The sequence below is a fragment of the Phyllobates terribilis genome, unplaced genomic scaffold, assembly GCF_046119375.1.
Source record: "Phyllobates terribilis strain yellow unplaced genomic scaffold, ASM4611937v1 Scaffold_4__5_contigs__length_816908805, whole genome shotgun sequence".
NCBI classification, from domain to species: Eukaryota; Metazoa; Chordata; class Amphibia; order Anura; family Dendrobatidae; genus Phyllobates; species Phyllobates terribilis.
The window spans coordinates 229,374,409-229,398,106 of NW_027362764.1; the positions used below are offsets into that span (position 1 = coordinate 229,374,409).

Sequence of the window (23,698 nt, forward strand, 5' to 3'; positions counted from 1 at the left end):
CATTCAAACGTCAATGATTTTTCTTGTACACAAAAAAACTGTCCGATTTTTATCAGTGATCGGAGGTTCATCAGTGTGTTGTCAAATTTCATCAGCAGTGTCTCGCCTTTCTGGTGGAGGTTTTTTGGCTTCTCCTATCAATGAGAAACAGGCATCACACAAATGGCATCCAAATGTGATTTTTTTCATAGACCCATAGTTTTGCTTAAATGACATCTGCAAGGAGTTTGTATGTTCTCCCCGTGTTAGTGTGGGTTTCCTCCAGGTTCTCCGGTTTCCTCCCACACTTCAAAGACATACTGATAGGGAATGTAGATTGTGAGCCCCAATGGGGACAGAGATGAGGTCTTTACAGTTCCGACTCCACAACTCCGACTCCACAGCCCTGATTGCCCGCATTACTAAAGTTTAGCATATCTACACAGTTTGTAGTAGCACAGCCGTCGAGTGATTACAATTACATCTTGTGATTTGCGGGGTTTAGACACTGAATAATTCGTAGCCCAAAAATTGTTAAAATTAACAAATTACTACAAGTAGTTCTGGAATAATGGTACAATGGTTTGTAATGGCAACAAAAACAGTTTTCTATGGATTTATTGGGACATTTGGCTAGCTACATATTTACTATAGAAATCTATGGCCATATTGAGGAAAAGCAAGACTGCGGGGGTCATCGGAAGGTAAGTATAGATTTATTTTTTTTATTTTTTACCATTGTTTACGGTCACACTATATAAATCCATGGCGGTTGCATGGGTTTATATAGTGTCACCAAGTTGTCAAGCACTTTCCAAGTGATGCTAAAATCGCTTGGAAAGCAACAACCCGCATGCGGAAATGCATGTGAAGAACGCTTCACATCCGCATGTCCCTGGCAGGAAAAACGCATGTACAATCCGCATGTACAATCCGCATGTACAATCCGCATGTACAATCCGCATGCGTTTTTTTCTGCCAGGGAGATGCAAAAATGCTCATGGAAAAATCCGGAGAAAATTCCTGCAGCATTTCTGCATCTCCCTGGCAGAAAAACGCATGCAGATTGTGCATGCGTTTTCCTGCAGAATACATGCGGATCCACATGCGTTAACGCATGTGTTTCCGCATGCAGATTGACAAGCACTTTCCAGGCGATAGCATCACTTGGAAAGTGCTTGACAACTAGGTCACACTGTATAAATCCAAGCAAACAGCATGGATTTATACAGTGTGAACCGTAAAAATAAAAAAATAAAGCTATACTTGCCTCCGATGCCGCCGCGTGTGCTGTCGCGTTCCTTCCTGGCTTGCCGGCATCTCGCGACGTCATCTCAGGTCCTGGAAGGAGAAGCGCTGCAGGGGCCGCCGGACAGGTGAATATAAACTTTATTTATTATTTTATTCTTTTTTTTTAGAGGTACAATGGTACCCAGGTCTGGATGAGAGTCTCCTCTCCTCCAGAACTGGATACCATCCGCACATAGAGACGCATAAAATCCGTGAGTACAAATGTACAGACACGGATTCTATGACTCTCAATGCAAGTCAATGGCGGCGCTTCCGCAAAATTAATGAACATGCTGCGGATTTATGAGCGCTGCAGAAACGCTGCGGAAAAATCCGCTGCATGTGCATTGACATTGCGGAATGCCATTGGGGACCATGGGGTGCTGATTTCCTGCCAGAGATCAGTTTTGCTGCAAATTTGTGAAGTAAAAAAAACGTAACATATGTGAACATAGCCTTACATCAATGGGGAGACCCCCATGGACGTCGCTGTGCTAGGTAACTACAGGGAAAGTGCAGGGGCACTGAAGCCGTCCTTTCACTCAGCTCATTTCCAGAGGCACTAGGGGTCTAGACACTTGAGGTTTATCCCAATAATGTTATATTGCAGACACCCAGGGTATCTTACCATGGGGATTTTTCTTTAACAACTTTTTTAAACAACTGTTTTTTCTTAACAAAAAAAAACACATGGATCCATGATTAATATTCACAATGATAAAGAACACGTGTCCTTAATCCTACAGAATAAGCAGGATTTTAGGGGTTAACAAGACACTATTAATAAGATGGAAACCTGTTTGATAATTTCCATACAGTCATGCTAGGACATGATGCACACACAGCCCAGCCCCAGGATTTATCCCATCTTCCATGTGCGGATACAGGAAGTGACATTTGTTACACAGGGTTGATGCACTTATTCAGAGTACAGCTGGAGACCCCACTAATGATCTCACCACAAAGACATGAGGCCATGTCTCGCTGATGTCAGGAGGTCGCTAGGAGTGGCACCCACAGTCATTCAGAGAACTGATCCTAGACAAGAATCACAGTGCCAGCTGCCGGGGCGTCAGTACGACAACCCACCCCGGCTGCCAAATGTAGACCTCCAAACATAAAGAACATGAAAAAGACCTAACTATAGTGTCAGGTCTAAACTTTACTACTTCTCCCAGAACACTCTTCTGGGCACAATAAGGGCAGGTCTGCAAGACAGTATAAAAAAATCATCAGTTCCATCCAGAAATCTCAGACGATTCACTTCTCACTTGTCATCCACGTACAGTCCATATACAATCCGTTTTTTTACAGCAGCAGCTAATAATCATTTACAAAACCATTTACAGTTAACCATCTTACAGAATTGCAATGTATCCATAAAAATCGGATGCATTACTATGGCCCGTATGGAATGTGAATTTTTTTCTCGCATCCATACATTGAAAGGTCGAGTCTCTTCCGATTTACAGAAGAAACTGCACTGCCCCATTGAATAACATTGATCGTTTTTTTTCACAGACCGCACCTGTACTGAAGATATGGTCATCGACGCCTCTTCTGATTAGCTGGCCCGGAGCGATGTCATGACACAACGATGATGTATCGCCGGGCATACATATCAGAGGAGGTGCCAGTGATGCTGGCAGGTAGGGGGCATTGGTCAGTTTTTTTCTTGGCAGCACTCATACTGAAAATATGGTCGTGTGAACGCGCCCTAAAAGTGGATCATTGAAAATACTACCGTTTTCTGGGATCTATGCTGACGTGTCTGGGTTTACACCAGCGTTAAATATCCTTCAATCAGGGACATGTTTAATAGTCTGTTTAGACCTCGTTCAGACAAGCACAGAACGATCAGTGATTATTCGGTGCGCTCGTTTCCTGACAAACAGGCTGCCGTCACCTGACGAGGTAAAACCATCTTTTGATTTGTTTAAAAAATTACTTGTTTTCAGCAGAACATGTGTTAACAGTGCCGCCAAGAACAATGGCAGCCTATGTGCACAGAATGGTCTATAAATGATCGTTCCGCTCACATATTAAACAAGTTATTAAAACGACCGGCTACTAGCAAACAAGTAGCGGATCGGCGGTCGTTTAGGACAGTGAGTTGAGTGGTGTAAACGCACCATAAATGATGAATAAAGTCTGCAGCCTCTCACCTTTACATATTCCCAAACCAATGGAAAAGCAGCTTGCAGAGGCTGCCGGAAGCACCAACTAAAATACTGTTCCAGCAGCTGTGGGTCATATGAGGCTCACTGCGCATCATTACTGGGCATGTAGTATTATTTCCAGGGGACGAGTACCAGGCTGGCTCCACGCCACCTTTTCTGTAAGGCTACGTCCACACAAGGACATGCCTTGAGGAGAAAACATAAGCTATTCTGCCACAAATCTGTGACAAATCCATGGCAATCCATGCAGATTTTGCTGTGGATTTCAGTCAGTACAGTCAAGCAGAATTTTTCCTGGTGCACAAGCGATTTGATAGAGATGAGTAAATCGATCTGTAGGACTCTGGTCCAGCATTTAGATCAGTATTCCGTAGTCACCGGCCAGGAGCCCTGCAAACCTCTTACCTCTTCGCCGGGCCTACATATCAGAGGAGGCACCTGGGATGTTGGCAGGTAGGGGGCAGCTTGCAGGGCTTCCGCCCGGAGTTCTGATGTGGCCACTGGACCTGAGAATAGATTCGCTCATCTCTACTTGGCTTTCATGGTTTGTCTATAAAAGATGTCACTATATAAAGGAGTCTTCCTGCTCTACAAACGCTCATGCACATAGCAGTAAGTGTGCACAGTCCCTTTATGCATCACTGACTTATACCTACTCCATGTCATTTTGTATGATGCCACCATAAAGGCACAAGACTGACACTGCAAGGTTCCAACCATCAAATGTCATAACATGTCGCTAGTCTATGCCACAACAATTTGGTAGTATTCCTACCGCCGAGACCAACACCGATAGTGAGGATGGAGGCAGGGCCGGCCTTTGGGGCGTGCCAGCTGTGCAACTGCACAGGGCGCCTCAAACTTGAGAGTGAAGGGGGGCGCTGCGCTGGCTCCCTCCCCGTCGGTATTTTTCTTATGGAAGAGCAGAGAGGGAGCGCCCAGCGTTTCTTCTGTGCTCAGGCGCCGGCGCCCCCTCTCTGCTCTGAAATGTCCGGCCGGGACCCGGGCGCGCTGCACTCTCTCCTCCTCACACACAGGGGCGGAACTACCGCCCGTGCAGCCGGTTCATTGAACGGGGGCCCCGAGGGAGAGGGGGCCCCTTCAGCCTCCAGCAGGGCCGCCATCAGGGCATGACTGCCCTGACTCCAGTATGGGGCCCGGCCGGTAGGGGCCCCCTTGGGGGCCCCCCTCTTGTGTGTCTCTCTCCTCATGGGGCCCCCGGCCCCATGCTAAGCGCCGGGGCCGGAACATCTCTGTCATGATTTCTCTGACTTCCGGTCATGTGACGGCACCGTCACATGACCGGAAGTCAGGAGAACCTGGTGTCATCGATTTGGACGAGGATTCTGCAGGGATCGCATGGGGGTAAGTATAACAAGTTTTTTTTTTTTTTTAAATACAATTTACTAGGAGTGGGGGGAATGGGAGGTGCACATGTGGGGGAGGGGAATGAGAGAGGTGCACATGTGGGGGAGGGGGATGAGAGAGGTGCACATGTGGGGGAGGGGGATGAGAGGTGTGCACATGTGGGGGAGGGGGATGAGAGAGGTGCACATGTGGGGGAGGGGGATGAGAGAGGTGCACATGTGGGGGAGGGGGATGAGAGAGGTGCACATGTGGGGGAGGGGGATGAGAGAGGTGCACATGTGGGGGAGTGGGATGAGAGAGGTGCACATGTGGGGGAGGGGGATGAGAGAGGGGCACATGTGGGGGAGGGGGATGAGAGATGTGCACATGGGGGGGTGAGAGCTGCACATGGGGGAATTGGGAGAAAATGAGCTGCACATGGGGGAATTGGGAGTAGGGGGATAATGAGCTGCACATAATGAATGTGGGGTGGGGGACAGTAAATGATGATGGGGTGGGGAGAGCAGGACATGATATAATGAATTGGGGCAGGGGGTGCATGTAAATAATGAATGCGGGGAGCAGGAAGTATAGAGTAGGGGGCGTTGCGGATGCAGGAGTGTAACTGGTAACAAATTGGCGGAAAGAGTAGAGGTTCTAATTAAATTATATATTAAGTGCCTATTTACAGTTAATGGGGGCACCGTGGTGGATTACAATTTATATTTGGAATGGTAGGTTGTATAATAACTAACCATATATTGATGGTGGATACACGTCTGTATTCAGCTGCGTAATGTAGAAGTTGGGGAATGTGCTCTAGATAACTGTGTTATTTTATGCAGAGACGAGTCCTGGCTGGAAGACGTAATGGCGGTCTGTGCTGGATGAAGGAGAAAAGCGTAGCTGAAGGACTTCACCTAGAGACGTCACCAGTGAGTCAGTGTATTACATGTACACTTACACTATATACTATGTACCGGGCTCCTGTGTATAATGTCACTGGTGATCACTGTATTACCTGTACACTGACACTATATACAGAGCTCCTGTGTATAATGTCACTGATGATCACTGTATTACCTGTACACTGACACTATATACAGAGCTCCTGTGTATAATGTCACTGGTGATCACTAGATTACCTGGACACTTACATTATACATACCATGTATAGAGCTCCCGTGCATAATGACACTTATGGTAATATTAGTAATGTGGTGGTAATATTAGTAATGTGGTGGTAATATGTGGTCTGGTCATGGTGTGGCAGTTTTTCCCCCTTCTGTGTGGTATTATTCGGTCACTATGTTGTGGTAATATGTGGTCTGGTCATGGTGTGGCAGTATTCCCTGTATGTGGTATTATTGGTCATTTTTAAAAAAAAATGTATATGACACATTCCCTTAAAGAAAACTAAATAAAAATATATCTAAAAAGAGTATTGGATATTTTAAGAAAATTTTAATAGGTTAGAGTAGGGCCCTGCCAGAAGAGTCTACCTTATCGTGGTGGCGGCTTTAAAACTTTTCAACTTTTGTTGCTTGTTATTACTTGATCATTTGATTAATAAAAAATGCACTTGTTGTTTTCACCTACATGAGTTTAATTTTTTTTCTTTGGGGGGGGGCGCCAAGAGGGATTTCGCACAGGGCGCCATATACCCTAAGGCCGGCCCTGGATGGAGGGGCCATAGCTGTAGCTTAGCACTGGGTCTCCTTAGTTATTTCCTGCACAACAGGTGGCGGGGAGCGCAGCTGTGGAGGGAAATACTGGAGCTGCAGCAATGGGATGTGCCCTAACAATATACCATCACATACTAGGGCCTGATAGTTCATCAGAGAAACAAAGACTATGCAATGCTAAAAAATTTAAAATAAAAAGTAAAACAGAACACAAGAAATATAGAAAAAGATGTCACCTAGACATGGCATAGTAGCAGATAAAGGAGATAAAGTAGCGCAAGTGAATTACCAGACAAATCGCCTTTACACCAGTAAGCCTCTTAATTAGAGGAGAATAAGCCTCTGACTTCTGAGCAAATCCCAACCAAGGAATCAAACAATAAGTAACTGACCGCAGGATCCTGGAGCCTTGTACCGGCACCAGTGAATATCTGCTACTTGGCAGCTGGACCGAAGCCTTCAATGACTGTGGGAGTATATAAATTGTACTTTAATAACTGCACATGAGGCAGTACTGTGCATTAAAGTGGCATCATGATTTATTATAAAGAAACCGCTTCCAATAGCATAAAATACTAAAGGGAATAATACCTTATTAATTCACTGCTACTCCAGTGCTGACCCTTTATTTTGTGCTCCCCTGGTGTTCAATCTACCGGCTCAAGTGATGACGTGTCGACAGACCGTAACCGCTGCGTCCAATCATTGGCTGTAGCTTTGTCGTGCCAGCATGTATAAGTCTCGCCATCACTGGACTCAGAAGGTGGTCTGAGCAAGCCAGTGACAGGGGATCACTAAAGTAATACTCTTTATGTTATTTTACACCACTGTAATATACTGTTTAAAATTATTATTTGAGGATTGTCAACCCCTTTATCTCCTTTCTTAAAGAGGTTGGCCACTGCCCTCACTGGTACTGGTTTTGACATAAATGCTTAAGGATAATGCCCATACACCTTTTCTGAAAAGTTTCATGTTGTTTTATGCCGTTCTGCTTCGCTTCCTGTGCCATTGGACCAGCTCGGTTGTCATAATCACCTATGCAGAATCTTCTGCTCCTTACTGACTACAATTCCCATAATTCCCGGGGCTGGGCTGCAAGCCAGCAGTGAGCACACACTCCTCTGACTCCTCCCTCAGAGTCACACACAGCCCTAGCACCATCTCCTGTACAAGACACTGGGACAGGGAATAACTAATGTACAAAGCACCAGAACAGCATCCCTGATAAAGATTATCCAGTACTCCTTCTCACTGACTAATAGGTAGGATAGGATAGATAGGACAGATTTGAATGTTTTCATAAAATAGAAGGAATACAGCAAGGTGTATACATATATGACGCAGGGTATACAGCCAGCTGTGTACATGTATATACACCCTGCTATATACAGTTGTGCTCAAAAGTTTACATACCCCGGCACTCATGGTTATTGGTTGGGTGAAGCCATTTATTGCCAAACTACTGTGTTTTCTCTTTTTAAATCTTAATGACAACCAAAAACATCCAATTGACCCTGATCAAAAGTTCACATACCCTGGTGATTTTGGCCTAATAACATGCTCAGAATTTGACACAAATGGGTTTGGATGGCTACTAAAGGTATTATCCTCACCTGTGACCTGTTCGCTTGTAATCAGTGTGTGTGCATAAAAGCTGAGTGAGTTTCTGGGATCCACACAGACTCTTGCATTTTTCATCCAGCCACTGTCGTTTCTGGATTGTGAGTCATGGGGAAAGCAAAATAATTGTCAACGGATCTACAGGAAAAGACAGTTGAACTGTATAAACACAGGAAAGGGATACAAAAAGATATCCAAGGAATTGATAATGCCAGTCAGCAGCATTCAAACTGTGATTTACAAATGGTAAATCAGGGGTTCTGTAAAAACCAAACCACGGTCAGGTAGACCAACAAAATTTACGGCAACAACTGCCAGGAAAATTGTTCGGGATGCAAAGAAAAACCCACAAATAACATCAGCTGAAATTCAGGACTCTCTGAAAACTAGCGGTGTGGCTGTTTCAAGATACACAATTAGGAGGCACTTGAAGAAAAATGGGCTGCATGGTCGAGTTGCCAGAAGAAAGCCATTACTGCACAAATGCCACAAAGTATCTTGCCTACAATATGCCAAACATCACAGAGACAAGCCTCAAAATTTCTGGAACAAGGTAGTTTGGAGTGATGAGACCACAACTGAACTTTTTGGCCACAACCATAAATGTTACGTTTGGAGAGAGGTCAAAATTGCCTATGAAGAAAGGAACACCATTCCTACAGTAAATCACGGAGGTGGATTGCTGATGTTTTGGGGATGTGTGAGCTACAAAGGCACAGGAAGCTTGGTAAAAGTTGAAGGAAAGATGAATGCAGTATGTTATCAGCAAATACTGGAGGCAAATTAGCACTCGTCAGCCCGGAGGCTGCGCATGGGACGCACTTGGAGATTCCAACATGACAACGATCAAAAACACAAGGCCAAGTCGACCTGTCATTGGTTACAGCAGAACAAAGTGAAGGCTCTGGAGTGGTCATCTCAGTCTCCTGACCTCAATATCATTGAGCCACTCTGGGGGGGGGGAGATCTCAAGCACGCAGTTCATGCTAGACAGCCCAGGAATTTACTGGAACTGGAGGCTTTTTCCAAGAAGAATAGGCAGCTTTACCATCTGAGAAAATAAAGAACCTCATTCACAACTACCACAAAAGACTTCAAGCTGTCATTGATGATAAAGGGGGCAATACACAGTATTAAGAACTGGGGTATGTGAACTTTTGATCAGGGTCATTTGGATGTTTTTGGTTGTCATTAAGATTTAAAAAGAGAAAACATAGTAGTTTGACAATAAATGGCTTCCAACCAATAACCATGAGGGGAGAAAAAGATTTTTTGTCATCATTAGTGTTGAGCGAGTATGTTCTGTCCGAGTATGCTCGGGCCGAGCTCCGAGTATTTACAGCTGCTCGGTGATATGGTTGAATCGCTCCCGTGTGTATGATTTGCGACTGTTTGGCAGCTTTATTACATGTGAGGAATGTGTAAGAAATAGACATTCCTCCCATGTAATAAAACTGTCAAACAGTTGCAAATCATGCACACGGGAGCGATTCAACCATATCACCGAGCAGCTGTAAATACTCGGAGCTCGGCCGAGCATACTTGGCGAAAGGGTTAACAGAACATACTCGCTCAACACTGGTCATCATTCATATTCTCTGAAACAAGGCCAAAAAATCAAAAATTCTGCCCGAGTATGTAAACTTTTGAGCACAACTGTAGCTATTGATACAAAGGAGAGCTGAGTATGCAGCAGAAAGACCAGGTACAGTGAGATCTCTGCTGAATGGAGCCCCTCCCATACACACAGCAAGCCCCACCCACCAGTTTCCAGAGGAAGTGAGGGACAATCTGACCTGACATCACAGGAAGCAGGAGATTCTCAGCCAGAGATCATGTGACCAGAAGAGCAGGATTTGACAAAGCAAGATATTTAAAGTGCTCATCTACAGCAGTTAGTTTACATGAAAGGGACATGTAAGTAGTGACCGACCCCTTTAACATGATGAATCATGGGAGCGGATACTGCATATATAGAATGTGAAGTAGAGTAGCACAGGGCAGGTGACAGCATACAGCGCACAGTTCCTGGGAGGGATCACCTGCAGTAACACATGGAGTATGTCTGCACTGCTGCGGTGCTTGTAGAGGGATCGGAGACGTTACATCACTCAAACTATGGATCTCCTTACAGTTACATGTCTCTCATAGGCCGGCTTGTCTTCTACATGCTGCATAAACTCACAATTGTGGGCACCCAAAGACATGCTGTGCACATAGTGGGGCAGATTTATCAATACTAGTACTTAGACAATGCAAACTAGGCCCCGATTCATCAGTACTGGCAATCTGTATGCCAACCTTGATGAACAGTGCACTGTAGTATTATTCTCTAAATATATTAAGATTAGTGATGAGCGAACATGCTCGGGTAAGGTGTTATCGGGTGCTAACAGAGTATCTTCGGAGTGCTCGAATACTATGTTTGAGTCGCCGCGGCAGTTTGACAGCAGCAACACATGCAGGGATTGCCTGTTTGTTAGGCAATCCCTGATTGTGTTGCGGCTGTCAAACAGACGCAAGGCATGCAGCCGCACCATCTAGAACATAGTATTCGAGCACACCAAAGATACTCTGTTAGCACCCGAGCATGTTCGCACATCACTAATTAAGATGCATGGTGTAACACTATCAGAAGAGTTATCAGGGATGCCAGCAGGTAGGAAGTAGTTAGCAAGGCGCCTGTCCAGCGGCCATGGATACTAATGTGGCCACTGGTTGGGGTCCACTGAGTCAATCTACTCAATCTTTATACAGTGCCCCTTGAAAGTTTGTGAACCCTTCAGAATTTTCTATATTTCTGCATAAATTTGACCTGAAACTACATTAGCTTTTCATATATCATCTAAAAGCAAATCAAACAAATGACTCACAATGAGTACGGTAATTTTTTTATTGAAGAAAATAATCCATTATTATGTGTGTAAGTGGAAAAAGTATATGAATCTTTAGGATTAGCAAACAATTTAATGGTGAAATAAGACAACGTTCACATGTCCAGTAAGGCTGCATGCACACGATGCGTTTTTCATGCGTTTCCACTGCGGAATTTCCGCAGCGGAAACGCCTCAAAAACGCATGGTAATCCGCACCCCATGGTCCCCAATGGCATTCCGCAATGTCAATGCACATGCTGCGGATTTTTCCGCAGCGTTTCTGCAGCGCTCATAAATCCGCAGCATGTTCATTAATTTTGCGGAAGCGCCGCCATTGACTTGCATTGAGAGTCATAGAATCCGTGTCTGTACATTTGTACAAGCGGATAACATGCATCTCAATGTGCGGATGGTACCCAGTTCTGGAGGAGAGAAGACTCTCATCCAGACCTGGGTGCCATTGTACCTGTAAAAAAAAGAATAAAATAAAAAATAAAGTTATATTCACCTGTCCGGCGGCTTCTCTCTGCTTGCCGGCAGCGCTTCTCCTTCCAGGACCTGAGATGACGTCGCGGTCATGTGACCGCAGGCTGTCTCGCGATGTTCCGGCAACCCGGAAGAAGCCAGGACGAGCGCTGCAGCACATGCCGGGGCATCGGGGGTGAGTATAGCTTTATTTTTTTTATTTTTACGGTCACACTGTATAAATCCATGCCGTTTGCATGGATTTATACAGTGTGACCTAGTTGTCAAGCACTTTCCAAGTGATGCTATCGCCTGGAAAGTGCTTGTCAGTCCGCATGCGGAAACACATGCGTTAACGCATGTGGATACGCATGTGAATCCGCATGTATTCTGCAGGAAAATAGAATGCACAATCTGCATGCATTTTTTCTGCCAGGGAGATGCAGAAATTTTCTGCATCGTAGGCACATAGCCTAATGATCTGTTAGAACGGATCCAGCAGAAATCTGTTAGGAAAAAAGTTGTGCAACACAACTTTTTAGTCCGTTATTCACTAACTGATCTCTGCCGGATCCGTTATTTTAACATTGGAGTCAATGGGCAACAGATTTGTTAATGCGGAATCCTTTGATGTCTAATTCTAACCAATCTGGCTAGAACAGACTTTTTGTTGCCAGAGTATGATAGCCCCACAGTTTATTCCTCCACATGTATGGTATGAAGACCCTACTGTACCCCTTCAACTTCCCTGGCAAAGTATGATGACACCAACACAGTATGATGCCCTAACTGTGATCCCCATACAGAATAATGGGCCCCCGCATAGTCCTCCATACAGAATAATGGGCCCCCGCATAGTCCTCCATACGGAATAATGGGCCCCCGCATAGTCCTCCATACGGAATAATGGGCCCCCGCATAGTCCTCCATACAGAATAATGGGCCCCCGCATAGTCCTCCATACAGAATAATGGGCCCCCGCATAGTCCTCCATACAGTATAATGGCCCCCCCGCATAGTCCTCCATACAGAATAATGGGCCCCCGCATAGTCCTCCATACAGTATAATGGGCCCCCGCATAGTCCTCCATACAGTATAATGGCCCCCCCGCATAGTCCTCCATACAGTATAATGGCCCCCCCCCCGCATAGTCCTCCATACAGTATAATGGCCCCCCCGCATAGTCCTCCATACAGAATAATGGGCCCCCGCATAGTCCTCCATACAGAATAATGGGCCCCCCCATAGTCCTCCATACAGTATAATGGCCCCCGCATAGTCCTCCATACAGAATAATGGGCCCCACAGTACTTCATACAGAATAATGGGCCCCCGCGTAGTCCTCCATATGGCGTTGCAGACCAAATATAATCACTATGAAGGCCAAATTTGGCCCACGGACCAGAGTTTGACATGTGTGATCTAAAGGAAAATATCAGGACATCTGCCCAATGCACACAAGTCGCTCTACAAAAGAATGGTTAAAGAAGAGTAAAGTTAAAGTTTTGAAATCGCCAAAACGTAAAGACCTTGAAGGGGTTATCCAGGCTTTGGACAAAAGTCTGCAGTCACTCTATGTAGCTGCAGATTGCCGAATCCTGACAGTGCGGTGTGCACGCTGTCCAGATACCTCGGTATTTCTAGTCAGCAATAATGTGACCACATTTCCGCGATTTTCATACTTGATGTCACGTTCTGACTAGACTTGTTCGGCTTCTCTCAAAATAAGTAAATCTCAATAGAGACATGTGACCACAAGTATGTAAATCGCATACATGTGGTCACCCAACCGCCCACCTGTTCAGGGAACATTGGGAATCATAACAGTGTGCACATGGCACCTTCTCATGATTTGGCAATCTGGAGTCTTATGACCCAACCCTGGACAACCCCTTTAACCCTATAGAAATGTTGTGGAAGAACTTGAACCGAGAAAAGTGATCAGTTCATGGGAAAAAACTACCAACATTACAGAGTTACAGCTGTTTTGTAGGGAGCAATGGGATAAAACTCCTCCAAGCCGAGGTGCAGGACTAATCACCAATTCCTGCACAAGGGGGTTACACAGATACTGAAAGCAATGGTTCACAAACTTTTGCATTTCATAGATTTGTGATATTGGATTATTTTCCTCAAATTAAAAAAATGACAAAGTCTGATATCTTTTACTTTTTTTAAATCTGTTTTTTTTTTTTTTTTTAAATCTACTTTTTAGGGCTTGTGTGAAAATCTGATACACGGTAGGTCAAATGAAGAAACATCGAAAATTCTTAAAGGTTCACAAACTTTCAAGCACCACTGTAAGACAGTTTTGATGATGGATTCCCGATAATCATTATCCTGCACTAACAACACAAGGGAATCTGGTCTCCAGTTTTTGTGCCCATCCCCTGCTATAACAGATATATTGTATGTACATCACTGCAAAATTCAAAGAGTTTGAAGAACTTTTTTTTCTCCTTAGTGGTTAATCATGATCAGTATTAGTCAGTCAGCTCATGTTGGCACAGACACACTGCCGGTTAGGAAGGGAGTTACAATGCTTGAAATTTAAGAACCACGCCTCTGAATTCATCTAGAAAGAAATATGAGTCATTCACACCGAAGGGCTGAAATCAGCAGACGGGAAATGACAATTCTACCCTCCAGCAGAATCCCCATACACTGTATCACAAGGAAAGCACAGTGATACTAAGAGGGCTGTGGTGTTCAAATTACTATTTCACACTTTCGATACTTGACAAGAAACTTGGAAGGAATAATCCCTTCTCTGCTTTACAACCATCACAGGAAGATCCGGCGAGTCACGTCCCACTTATACCATGATAACACCTCTACGCTGCACCTAGTATTCGTCCCACTACGGTTGGTGGCAAGTTCTGGTCTCTGAAAATTGCAATTGCATATTTACATTTTTTTATAGATTGTACAATTCTAAAAGAAATGAAAAAAGAAACCTCCCTAGACGTCTTGTGTTAATGAAATCAGACATCGCATTTACAGTAGTGCAGCAGCGGACAGAATAGGACCCTGTGCAAGAACAATACATGGGCCCTATGTATCAGCATTGCATAAGATTTTAATTTGTTATTGAAAAATTCATCAAGTTTATGTAAAGACTCATTATTTTCAGTGCTGACCCTTATTTTTTTAAGACATTTGCCCTTCACCGTGACATGCTGGATATCTGCTTCAGGGCCAAATCCTGACTGATGACCCATTCTTGCCTAATCAGTGCCTGGAGTTTATCACAATTTCGGTGTTTCTGTTTGTCCACCTGCTTTTTGAGGATTGACCACAGGTTCTCACTGGGATTTAGATCTGGGGAACTTCCTGGCCATGTTCAATACTTTGTTCATGGAGCCACTTAGTTTTCACTTTTGCCTTGTGACGTGGTGCTCCATCATGCTGGAAAGAGAACTGAACATCACCAAATTTCTCCTGGATGGTTGGGAAAAATTGTCCTTGCAGGACATTTAGATACCATTCTTTATTCATGGCATTGTTCTTAGGCAAAATTGTGAAATTGTGAGTGAGCTCACTCCATGGATGAAAAGCCCCCACACATGAATGGTCTTAGTAAGCTTTATTGTTGGCTTGACACAGAACTCATGGTAGCGGTCACCTTTTCTTCTGCAGACAATCAATCTTCCGGATGTCCCAAACAGCTTAAGAAAATAACGTTCCATGAAGTAAAGGGATTGGATTGCAGAGGATTCAGTGAAGTTATTTTCTCCGATGAAGCCCCTTCACACCGTTTGTGACATCTGGAAGAACGATTGCCTGGAGAAGGAAACATAAGCACTACCATGAGTCCTGTGTCATGCCAACAGTAAAGCATCCTGAGACCATTCGTGTGTGGGGACTTTTCATACATGGAGTGCATTCCCTCACAATTTTGCCTAAGAACACAGCCATGAATAAAGAATCATATCTATAATGTCTTCCAACAGCAACTTCTCCCAACGATACAGTAGCAATTTGGTGATGAAAATTTTTTTTTTCAGCATGATGGAGCACCATGTTGCACAAGGGAAAACTACGTGGTTCAGTGAACAAACCATTGAAATTTTGGGTCCATTGCCAGGAAACTCCCAAAATCTTAATTCCATTGAGAACCTGTGGTCAATCCTTAAAAAGCAGGTGAACAAACAAAAACACAGAAATTGTGATAAACTCCAAACACTGATTAGACAAGAATGGGTCATTAGTCAGGATTGACTTATTGAAAAAAGTAAGGGATAACACTGTAAGTATTAAGTCTTCGTATAAACTTGATGTATTGGTCAATAAAAGTGTAAAAAAAAACAACTTATGAAATGGTGATAATTGTACGTCAGTAACCATAGAAACATCTGACTGCAAGATCTAAAAACACTGAAGGAAACTGTGAAAAGCAAAATTAGTGTCAGTAAATACCATGTCATGTATCCCACAGACTGACATCGAAAGAAGTGCCTCTAACATGAAAACACGGATATGAGTGATATGTTGCCATGAAGTCCAGGCCCAAAAGGGTTATTCTGTATCATTAAGAAGTAGATTCTTGGACACTGTAGAAAGTCTCGTTAGACTGGTTTGTTGGTGACTTCACGTTATAGCAAAAACAGGAGAGCAGGAGAGCTTGTAGTTTAGTGCTAAGGAGCAAGTAAAAATGTAAATGGCAGCAGCTAATCTCTGCAAAACTGAAGAGAAAAGCAACGAACATGAAGAAAAATTATACTGGGGTTTACTCCACTTTTCTACTGACAAAGGAACAGAAGGGCCCGTTCTGAGCCATTAAGTACCTAGTGACTATGCTCATGTCACATGAATCCACAGATATCACATCAGAAGGATGCAATGTTCTTCTGTCAACTTACACAGAACATGGCCTATCTAAAAGTGAAGATGGCTACTGAGGTTATGGGGTATAGCTAGAATATAAGCCAACTTCATGTTGGATAAGGGTCCAGCTAGGGGGGCTCACCAGTGTTCAGATCACAGGGATTAAAATAATTTAGGTATTGCAAAGAGTCACTGCCAGCCAGGCACTGTGCAAGAAACTGCATGAGGTGTAGAACAGTATGCACACAATAAATCTGAAAGTAACCCTATAACAGTTTTTGTGTTTGTTTTTTTGCAATGTCTGTAAGGTTCTGTCTCCCCTCAAGAAAGCATAGAAGGAGCAAAGAAGGATAGGGCATGTTGCTAAGGGCACAGTCAGACAGCCGTATAACATGGACGACAATCGCATCGCAGTTCTCGGACTGGCCGGCAGCTCTCCTGATCACAGCATGCGGCCCCCGAGGCTGCTTCATGCGGCCCGCGGGCACAGACCCCTTGATGATCCTGACCAGGTCCTGGAGGAGCCGCCGACAGCAGCGCTGAATTGCCACACAGAGACCATCTCCCAGCACAGCATTTCCAAATGCCAGCCTCTGGCCAATCAGAGGCCAGCAGCTGAGATCTGCGTGTCGGCGCTCAGAGTATGACGTCATTGCCATACGTAGATGTCAGCTGCTGGCCTCTGATTGGCCGTTGGCTGGCACTGGAAATGCTGTGCTGGGAGACAGTCTCTGTGCGGCAATGCAGCGCTGCTGTCGGCGGCTCCTCCTGGACCAGGTCGGGATCGTCAAGGGGTCGGACTCTGTGGTGTCTGCAGGCCACATCTGCAGGAAGGACGCCGAGGGAACGGAGGACAGGTGAGAATCATCTTTTTTTTTCTATTTTCAGAACAGGGGGCACATAGCGACAAGAAGGGGACCTGGAGGGGGCACATAGCCACAAGAAGGGGACCTGGATGGGGCACATAGCCACAAGAAGGGGACCTGGATGGGGCACAGAGCCACAGGATGGGGACCTGGATGGGGCACAGAGCCACAAGATGGGGACCTGGATGAGGCACATAGCCACAGGATGGGGACCTGGATGGGGCACATAGCCACAGGATGGGGACCTGGATGGGGCACATAGCCACAGGATGGGGACCTGGATGGGGCACATAGCCACAGGATGGGGACCTGGATGGGGCACATAGCCACAGGATGGGGACCTGGATGGGGCACATTACTACAAGATGTTTGCCATTATTACTATATGATGCTAATTGTAAGACAATATTACTGTATGTGGCCAATTGGGGGAAACAAAATTGTAAAAATAAAAATAAAGCATGAAAAAAAATTGGGCACTAAAAATGCTGTTTTATATGTAAACTAAAGTAAACACGAAAAAGTGCACGTTTATTATCGCCACATCCATAACGACCCAAGCTATAAAAAAATAAACACAGCAAAAATGTTCAAAAGGTGTATACAAAAAAAAATGGTATCACTAAAAATGTCACATTGAACAAAGAATGCGGCCCCCCAAATTCAATTTTTTTCCATGTGCGGCCCATATACCCAGCTGAGTTTGAGACCCCTGGTGTATAGGAACCATGGAAGGAGTATCATAGTGGATGAGAATACAAAGTGGTTTCAACAGAAAGAAAATTATTGCTTAAAGAAGTTGTCCACTACTTTTTATTGATGGCCTATCCTTAGTATAGACTATGAGTATCTGATCACTGAGGGTACGACATTCGGCATCCCCGCCAATCAGTTGTTACCGGCAGTGGACAGTAATTCTCGGATACAGCAGGAACACAGCAGCTCCTTCATAACTACACTGCGTGCAGAATTATTAGGCAAATGAGTATTTTGATGACATCGATACTTTTTATACATGGTGTCCTACTCCAAGCTGCATAGGCTTGAGAGCCAACTACCAATTAAGTAGATCTGGTGATGTGCATCTCTGTAATGAGGAGGGGTGTTGCCTAATGACATCAACACCCTATATAAGGTGTGCTTAATTATTAGGCAACTTGCTTTCCATTGGCAAAATGGGTCAGAAGAGATATTTCACGGGCTCTGAAAAGTCCAAAATTGTGAGATGTCTTGCAGAGGGATGCAGCAGTCTTGAAATTTCCAAACTTTTGAAGCATGATCACCGAACAATCAAGCGTTTCATGGCAAATAGCCAACAGGGTCGCAAGAATCGTGTTGACCAAAAAAGGCGCAAAATAACTGCCCATGAATTGAGGAAAATCAGGCGTGAAGCTGCCAAGATGGCATTCGCCACCAGTTTTGCCATATTTCAGAGCTGCAACGTTACTGGAGTATCAAAAAGCACAGGGTGTGTGATACTCAGGGACATGGCCAAGGTAAGGAAGGCTGAAAAACGACCACCTTTGAACAAGAAACATAAGATAAAATGTCAAGAATGGGTCAAGAAAGATCTTAAGACTGATTTTTCAAAGGTTTTATAAACTGATAAAATGAGAGTGACTCTTGATGGGCCAGATGGATGGTCCAGATGCTGGATCTGTAAAGGGCAGAGAGCTCCACTCTGACTCAGACGCCAGCAAGGTGGAGGTGGGGTACTGGTATGGGCTGGTATCATCAAAGATGAACTTGTGGGACCTTTTCGGGTTGAGGATGGAGTGAAGCTCAACTCCCAGACCTACTGCCAGTTTCTGGAAGACAACTTCTTCAAGCAGTGGTACAGGAAGAAGTCGGTATCGTTCAAGAAAAACATTATTTTCATGCAGCACAATGCTTCATCACATGCATCCAACTACTCCACAGCGTGGCTGGCCAGTAATGGTCTAAAAGAAGAAAAAATAATCACATGGCCCCCTTGTTCACCTGATCTGAACCCCATAGAGAACCTGTGGTCCATCAAAAAATGTGAGATCTACAGGGAGGGAAAACAGTACACCTCTCGGAACAGTGTCCGGGGGGCTTTGGTGGCTGCTGCACGCAATGTTGAACGAAAACAGATCAAGCAACTGACAAAATCTATGGATTGAAGGCTGTTCGGTGTCATCATAAAGAAAGGTGGCTATATTGATCACTAATTTTTTTTTATTTTTTTTTTTACAAGTCAGAAATGTTTATTTCTAAATTTTGTGCACTGATATTGGTTTACCTGGTGAAAATAAGCAAGTGAGATGGGATTATATTTGGTTTTTATTAAGTTGCTTAATAATTCGGCACAGTAAGTCACCTGCATAAACAGATATCCTCCTAAGATAGCCAAATCTAAAAAAGACCCACTCCAACTTCCGAAAAGATTAAGCTTGGATATGTATGAGTCTTTTGGGTTGATTGAGAACATAGTTGTTGATCAATAATAAAAATAATCCTCTAAAATACAACTTGCCTAATAATTCTGCACACAGTGTATAGTGGAGGCCGGGCACTACAGATCCACCCCCTATACATTTTAAAAAAGTAGTGGCTAACCCCTTTAAGTGCGCAACACATGTACCTCTCCCTGTCTTTAAAAGTTGGGAGGCATACCCCTCTGTGAATGTGCCCATAGTCTGTGACCTGGCGACTCACTGAATATTGTTTTGGTGGCGAGGGAGGAGGTTTAACTAGGACTTTTTCCCTGGACCCCCAGATTTCCCTGTATCCCCTGGTGCCACTCATTTCACTGAGAATACACACTCACATACTTGCCGCATAGCATGAAGTCCAGTGTGAAAGGAATTTTGGTTATGTGATTGCACAAGGGCCTGACATGGATTTCCCTATAAGTCTCTGCTGTTTGGAGTGAATTACTTCCACACTGCAGCATGGGAGATAAGTGTGCTGCATAACAAGGAGGCGCACGGTCATCATCGCTACCAGAAGGATACCCATTACCTCCTCACATCTCAGGATCTTCTCAATGAAACTGAGAGCTGTAGGAGGAAAGAACAACGTTTCTTTTGTTTGTTTTTTAAAGAGATAACGCATTAGGACACAGCTTATTGGTTTTCACCGGGTTCTCTGTTTTTTTTCCCACTCTCAAAAAAAATACTGATAGTCAGGGACGAAGCCAGAAATGTAACCTGGGCGAGTCCAAGTTCATGGTATCATGGTGGGGGAGAGGGGACAAGATCACAAATTTTAACGACTGTAGGGGTTCCAGCAGTAAGATTGCCTTCGATTTACCATTTATCGCCTACCAACTCAATAGTTTCGGGAAAACCCCATAATCCCACAAAGGACAACATCTGCAAGGAGTTTGTATGTTCTCCCCGTGTTTGTGTGGGTTTCCTCCGGGTTCTCCGGTTTCCTCCCACACTCCAAAGACCTACTGATAGGGAATTCATATTGTGAGCCCCAATGGGGACAGTGATAATGTCTGTAAAGCGCTGTGGAATTAATGGCACTATAAAAGTGAGAAAAATAAACAAATAAATAAATAAACCCCAGGGCTGGACAGACATTTCTGTTGCACAATCCCAGCAGATTATGATATTGTGGTTTAAATCATGGAACCATTCACATCCCGAGCACCACTGCAATACTATGGCCAGATTTCAGTCTCCTCCTTAAAGGCAATCTGCCACCAAGTTTTTACCACCTAATTTGAGAACAGCATACTGTTGAGACAGATTCTGATTCCAGTGATGTGCCACCTACTAGGCTGCTTGCTGTAGTTTTGATTAAATAATTGTCTTATCAGTGGGAAATTATCGCTAAATGACTAGTAAACCTTCTGCCAGGTAGTCCTCTCTAATCATGAGCTCTGTATAACCCCGCATCCCACCACTTATTGGCAACTTTCTGCCTATGCACAGTGTACACAGAAAGCTGCCAATCAGTTGTGGAGACGGGGTTATACAGAGCTCAGCATGAAGAGAACTTGTAGATCCACAGAAGATAATACAGGGATTTTATTAAAACTACATCAAGAAGCTCAGTAAGTGACACATGACTGGAATCACGGACTCTACCCCCACATTATGCTTCTGTAAAATGATAGATTCCGGGTGATAAATTTCCTTTAAAGATGCAGTATTGTGAGTATCAAGGTTATAATAAAACAAATTTGTATCATAATGGAAGGCACGATGATAATCCAGTCAGGAACCCGCCTCACCACATCTGAAATAGCAGCATACAGTGGGGAAAAAAAGGATTTAGTCAGCCACCAATTGTGCAAGTTCTCCCACTTAAAAAGATGAGAGAGGCCTTTAATTGACATCATAGGTAGACCTCAACTATGCGAGACAAAATGAGAAAACAAATCCTGAAAATCACATTGTCTGATTTGGAAAGAAATATTTTTCTAATTTTGGTGGAAAATAAGTATTTGGTCAATTACAAACAAGCAAGATTTCTGGCTCTCACAGACCTGTAACTTCTTCTTTAAGAGGCTCCTCTGTCCTCCACTCATTACCTGTAGTACTGGCACCTGTTTGAACTTGTTATCAGTATAAAAGACACCTGTCTGCAACCTCAAACAGTCACACTCCAAACTCCACTATGGTGAAGACCAAAGAGCTGTTGAAAGACACTAGAAACAAAATTGTAGCCCTGCACCAGGCTGGGAAGACTGAATCTGCAATAGGCAAGCAGCTTGGTGTGAAGAAATCAACTGTGGGAGCAATAATTAGAAAATGGAAGACATACAAGACCACGGATAATCTCCCTCAATCTGGGGCTACACACAAGATCTCACCCCGTGGGGTCAAAATGATCTCAAGAAAGGTGAGCAAAAATCCCAGAACCACACGGGAGGGACCTAGTGAATGACCTGCAGAGAGCTGGGACCAACGTTACACAGGCTACCATCAGTAACACACTATGCCGCCAGGGACTCAGATCCAGCAGTGTCAGACGTGTCCCCCTGCTTAAGCCACTACATGTCCGGGCCCGTCTGAAGTTTGCTAGAGAGCATTTGGATGATCCAGAAGAGTATTGGGAGAATGTCATATGGTCAGATGAAACCAAAGTAGAACTGTTTGATATAAACACAACTTGACATGTTTGGAGGAGAAAGAATGCTGAGTTGCATCCAAAGAACACCATACCTACTGTGAAGCATGGGGGTGGCAACATCACACTTTGGGGCTGTTTCTCTGCCAAGGGACCAGGACGAATGATCCGTGTACATGAAAGAATGAATGGGGCCATGTATCGTGAGATTTTGAGCACAAACCTCCTTCCATCAGCAAGGGCATTGAAGATGAAACGTGGCTGGGTCTTTCAGCATGGCAATGACCTCAAGCACACCACCAGGGCAACAAAGGAGTGGCTTCGTAAGTAGCATTTCAAGGTCCTGGAGTGACCTAGCCAGTCTCCAGATCTAAACCCTATAGAAAACCTTTGGAGGGAGTTGAAAGTCCGTGTTCCCAGTGACAGCCCCAAAACATCACTGCTTTAGAGGAGATCTGCATTGAGGAATGGGCCAATATAACAACAACAGTGTGTGCCAACCTTGTGAAGACTTACAGAAAACGTTTGACCTCTGTCATTGCCAACAAAAGATAAAGTATTGAGATGAACTTTTGTAATTGACCAAATACTTATTTTCCACCAAAATTAGAAAAAAAAATTCTGTCCAAATCAGACAATGTGATTTTCAGGATTTGTTTTTTCATTTTGTCTTTCATAGTTGAGGTCGGCCTATGATGCCAATTACAGGCCTCTCTCATCTTTTTAAGTGGGAGAACTTGCACAATTGGTGGCTGACTAGATACTTTTTTGCCCCACTGTATATCCCTGCTAAAGTATCGCCACCTTTAGTTCTCATGGGGTCACCAAAGTAGTATCTCTGACCTTGCCTCATTGGCACTGTAACCTTTCCAGGGGTGGCAATAATGTAATTTGTATAACCATATAGAGCCCTATATGAAAACTAGTAAAGGGAGAAGCAGGAATCCAAACTGACCAGATATCATTTATCTGACAAGCTCTGAAAATTGGAACTAAAACCTAATCTGCTGCTATCAACGGCTCTCAGATTTTCTTGGGCTTGTTTCGATAAATTCCTCCCAGTAAAACTAGCTTCACACCTCAAATTTTGTTCTTGGACATGAAAAATTAACCATATTTCTTTCAGTGATGGATTCATTTTTGGTCCGTGTGTGTTTTTACCATCAGAATGGCCTCTGTTTTTATTTAAAAAAAAAAAAAAAAAATTCAAAGATTCTCCTAACAGTGAAAAAAGGACTATACTCAGATGACACCCGAGCACTATTTGCTTTTTTTCACATACCCCTTTGGATCAAATTGGAACATATCAGACCATACCAATTCATCCCCTATCCACAAGATAAACGTGTGACTGCTGACGGTCTGGCAGTTTGGAACAACCCCTTTAATGCTATAGTCCCCAGGCGCTGGTGACAACAGTTCACTGAAAATGGAAAACCCCTTTAAGGTTTAGTAGCCTATAATACGCAGTCACTGTATCACTCACTGCTAGACTGAAAATGCTGGTTGT

General features: G+C 44.1%; 1 protein-coding gene across 3 annotated transcripts in view; it reads left to right on the forward strand.

Moving 5' to 3' along the window:
• The first annotated feature begins 4,712 nt into the window (after positions 1–4,712).
• The window catches only part of ULK4 (unc-51 like kinase 4), a 988,030-nt gene continuing 969,044 nt past the window's right edge, over positions 4,713–23,698 (forward strand). For all 3 annotated transcript variants that reach the window (XM_073678125.1, XM_073678126.1, XM_073678132.1), the window contains exons 1-2: positions 4,713–4,814; positions 5,642–5,731. In XM_073678125.1, coding sequence (XP_073534226.1) covers positions 4,809–4,814; positions 5,642–5,731 — 96 coding nt within the window. In that variant the 5' untranslated portion in view covers positions 4,713–4,808. The remainder of the gene's footprint in view (positions 4,815–5,641; positions 5,732–23,698) is intronic.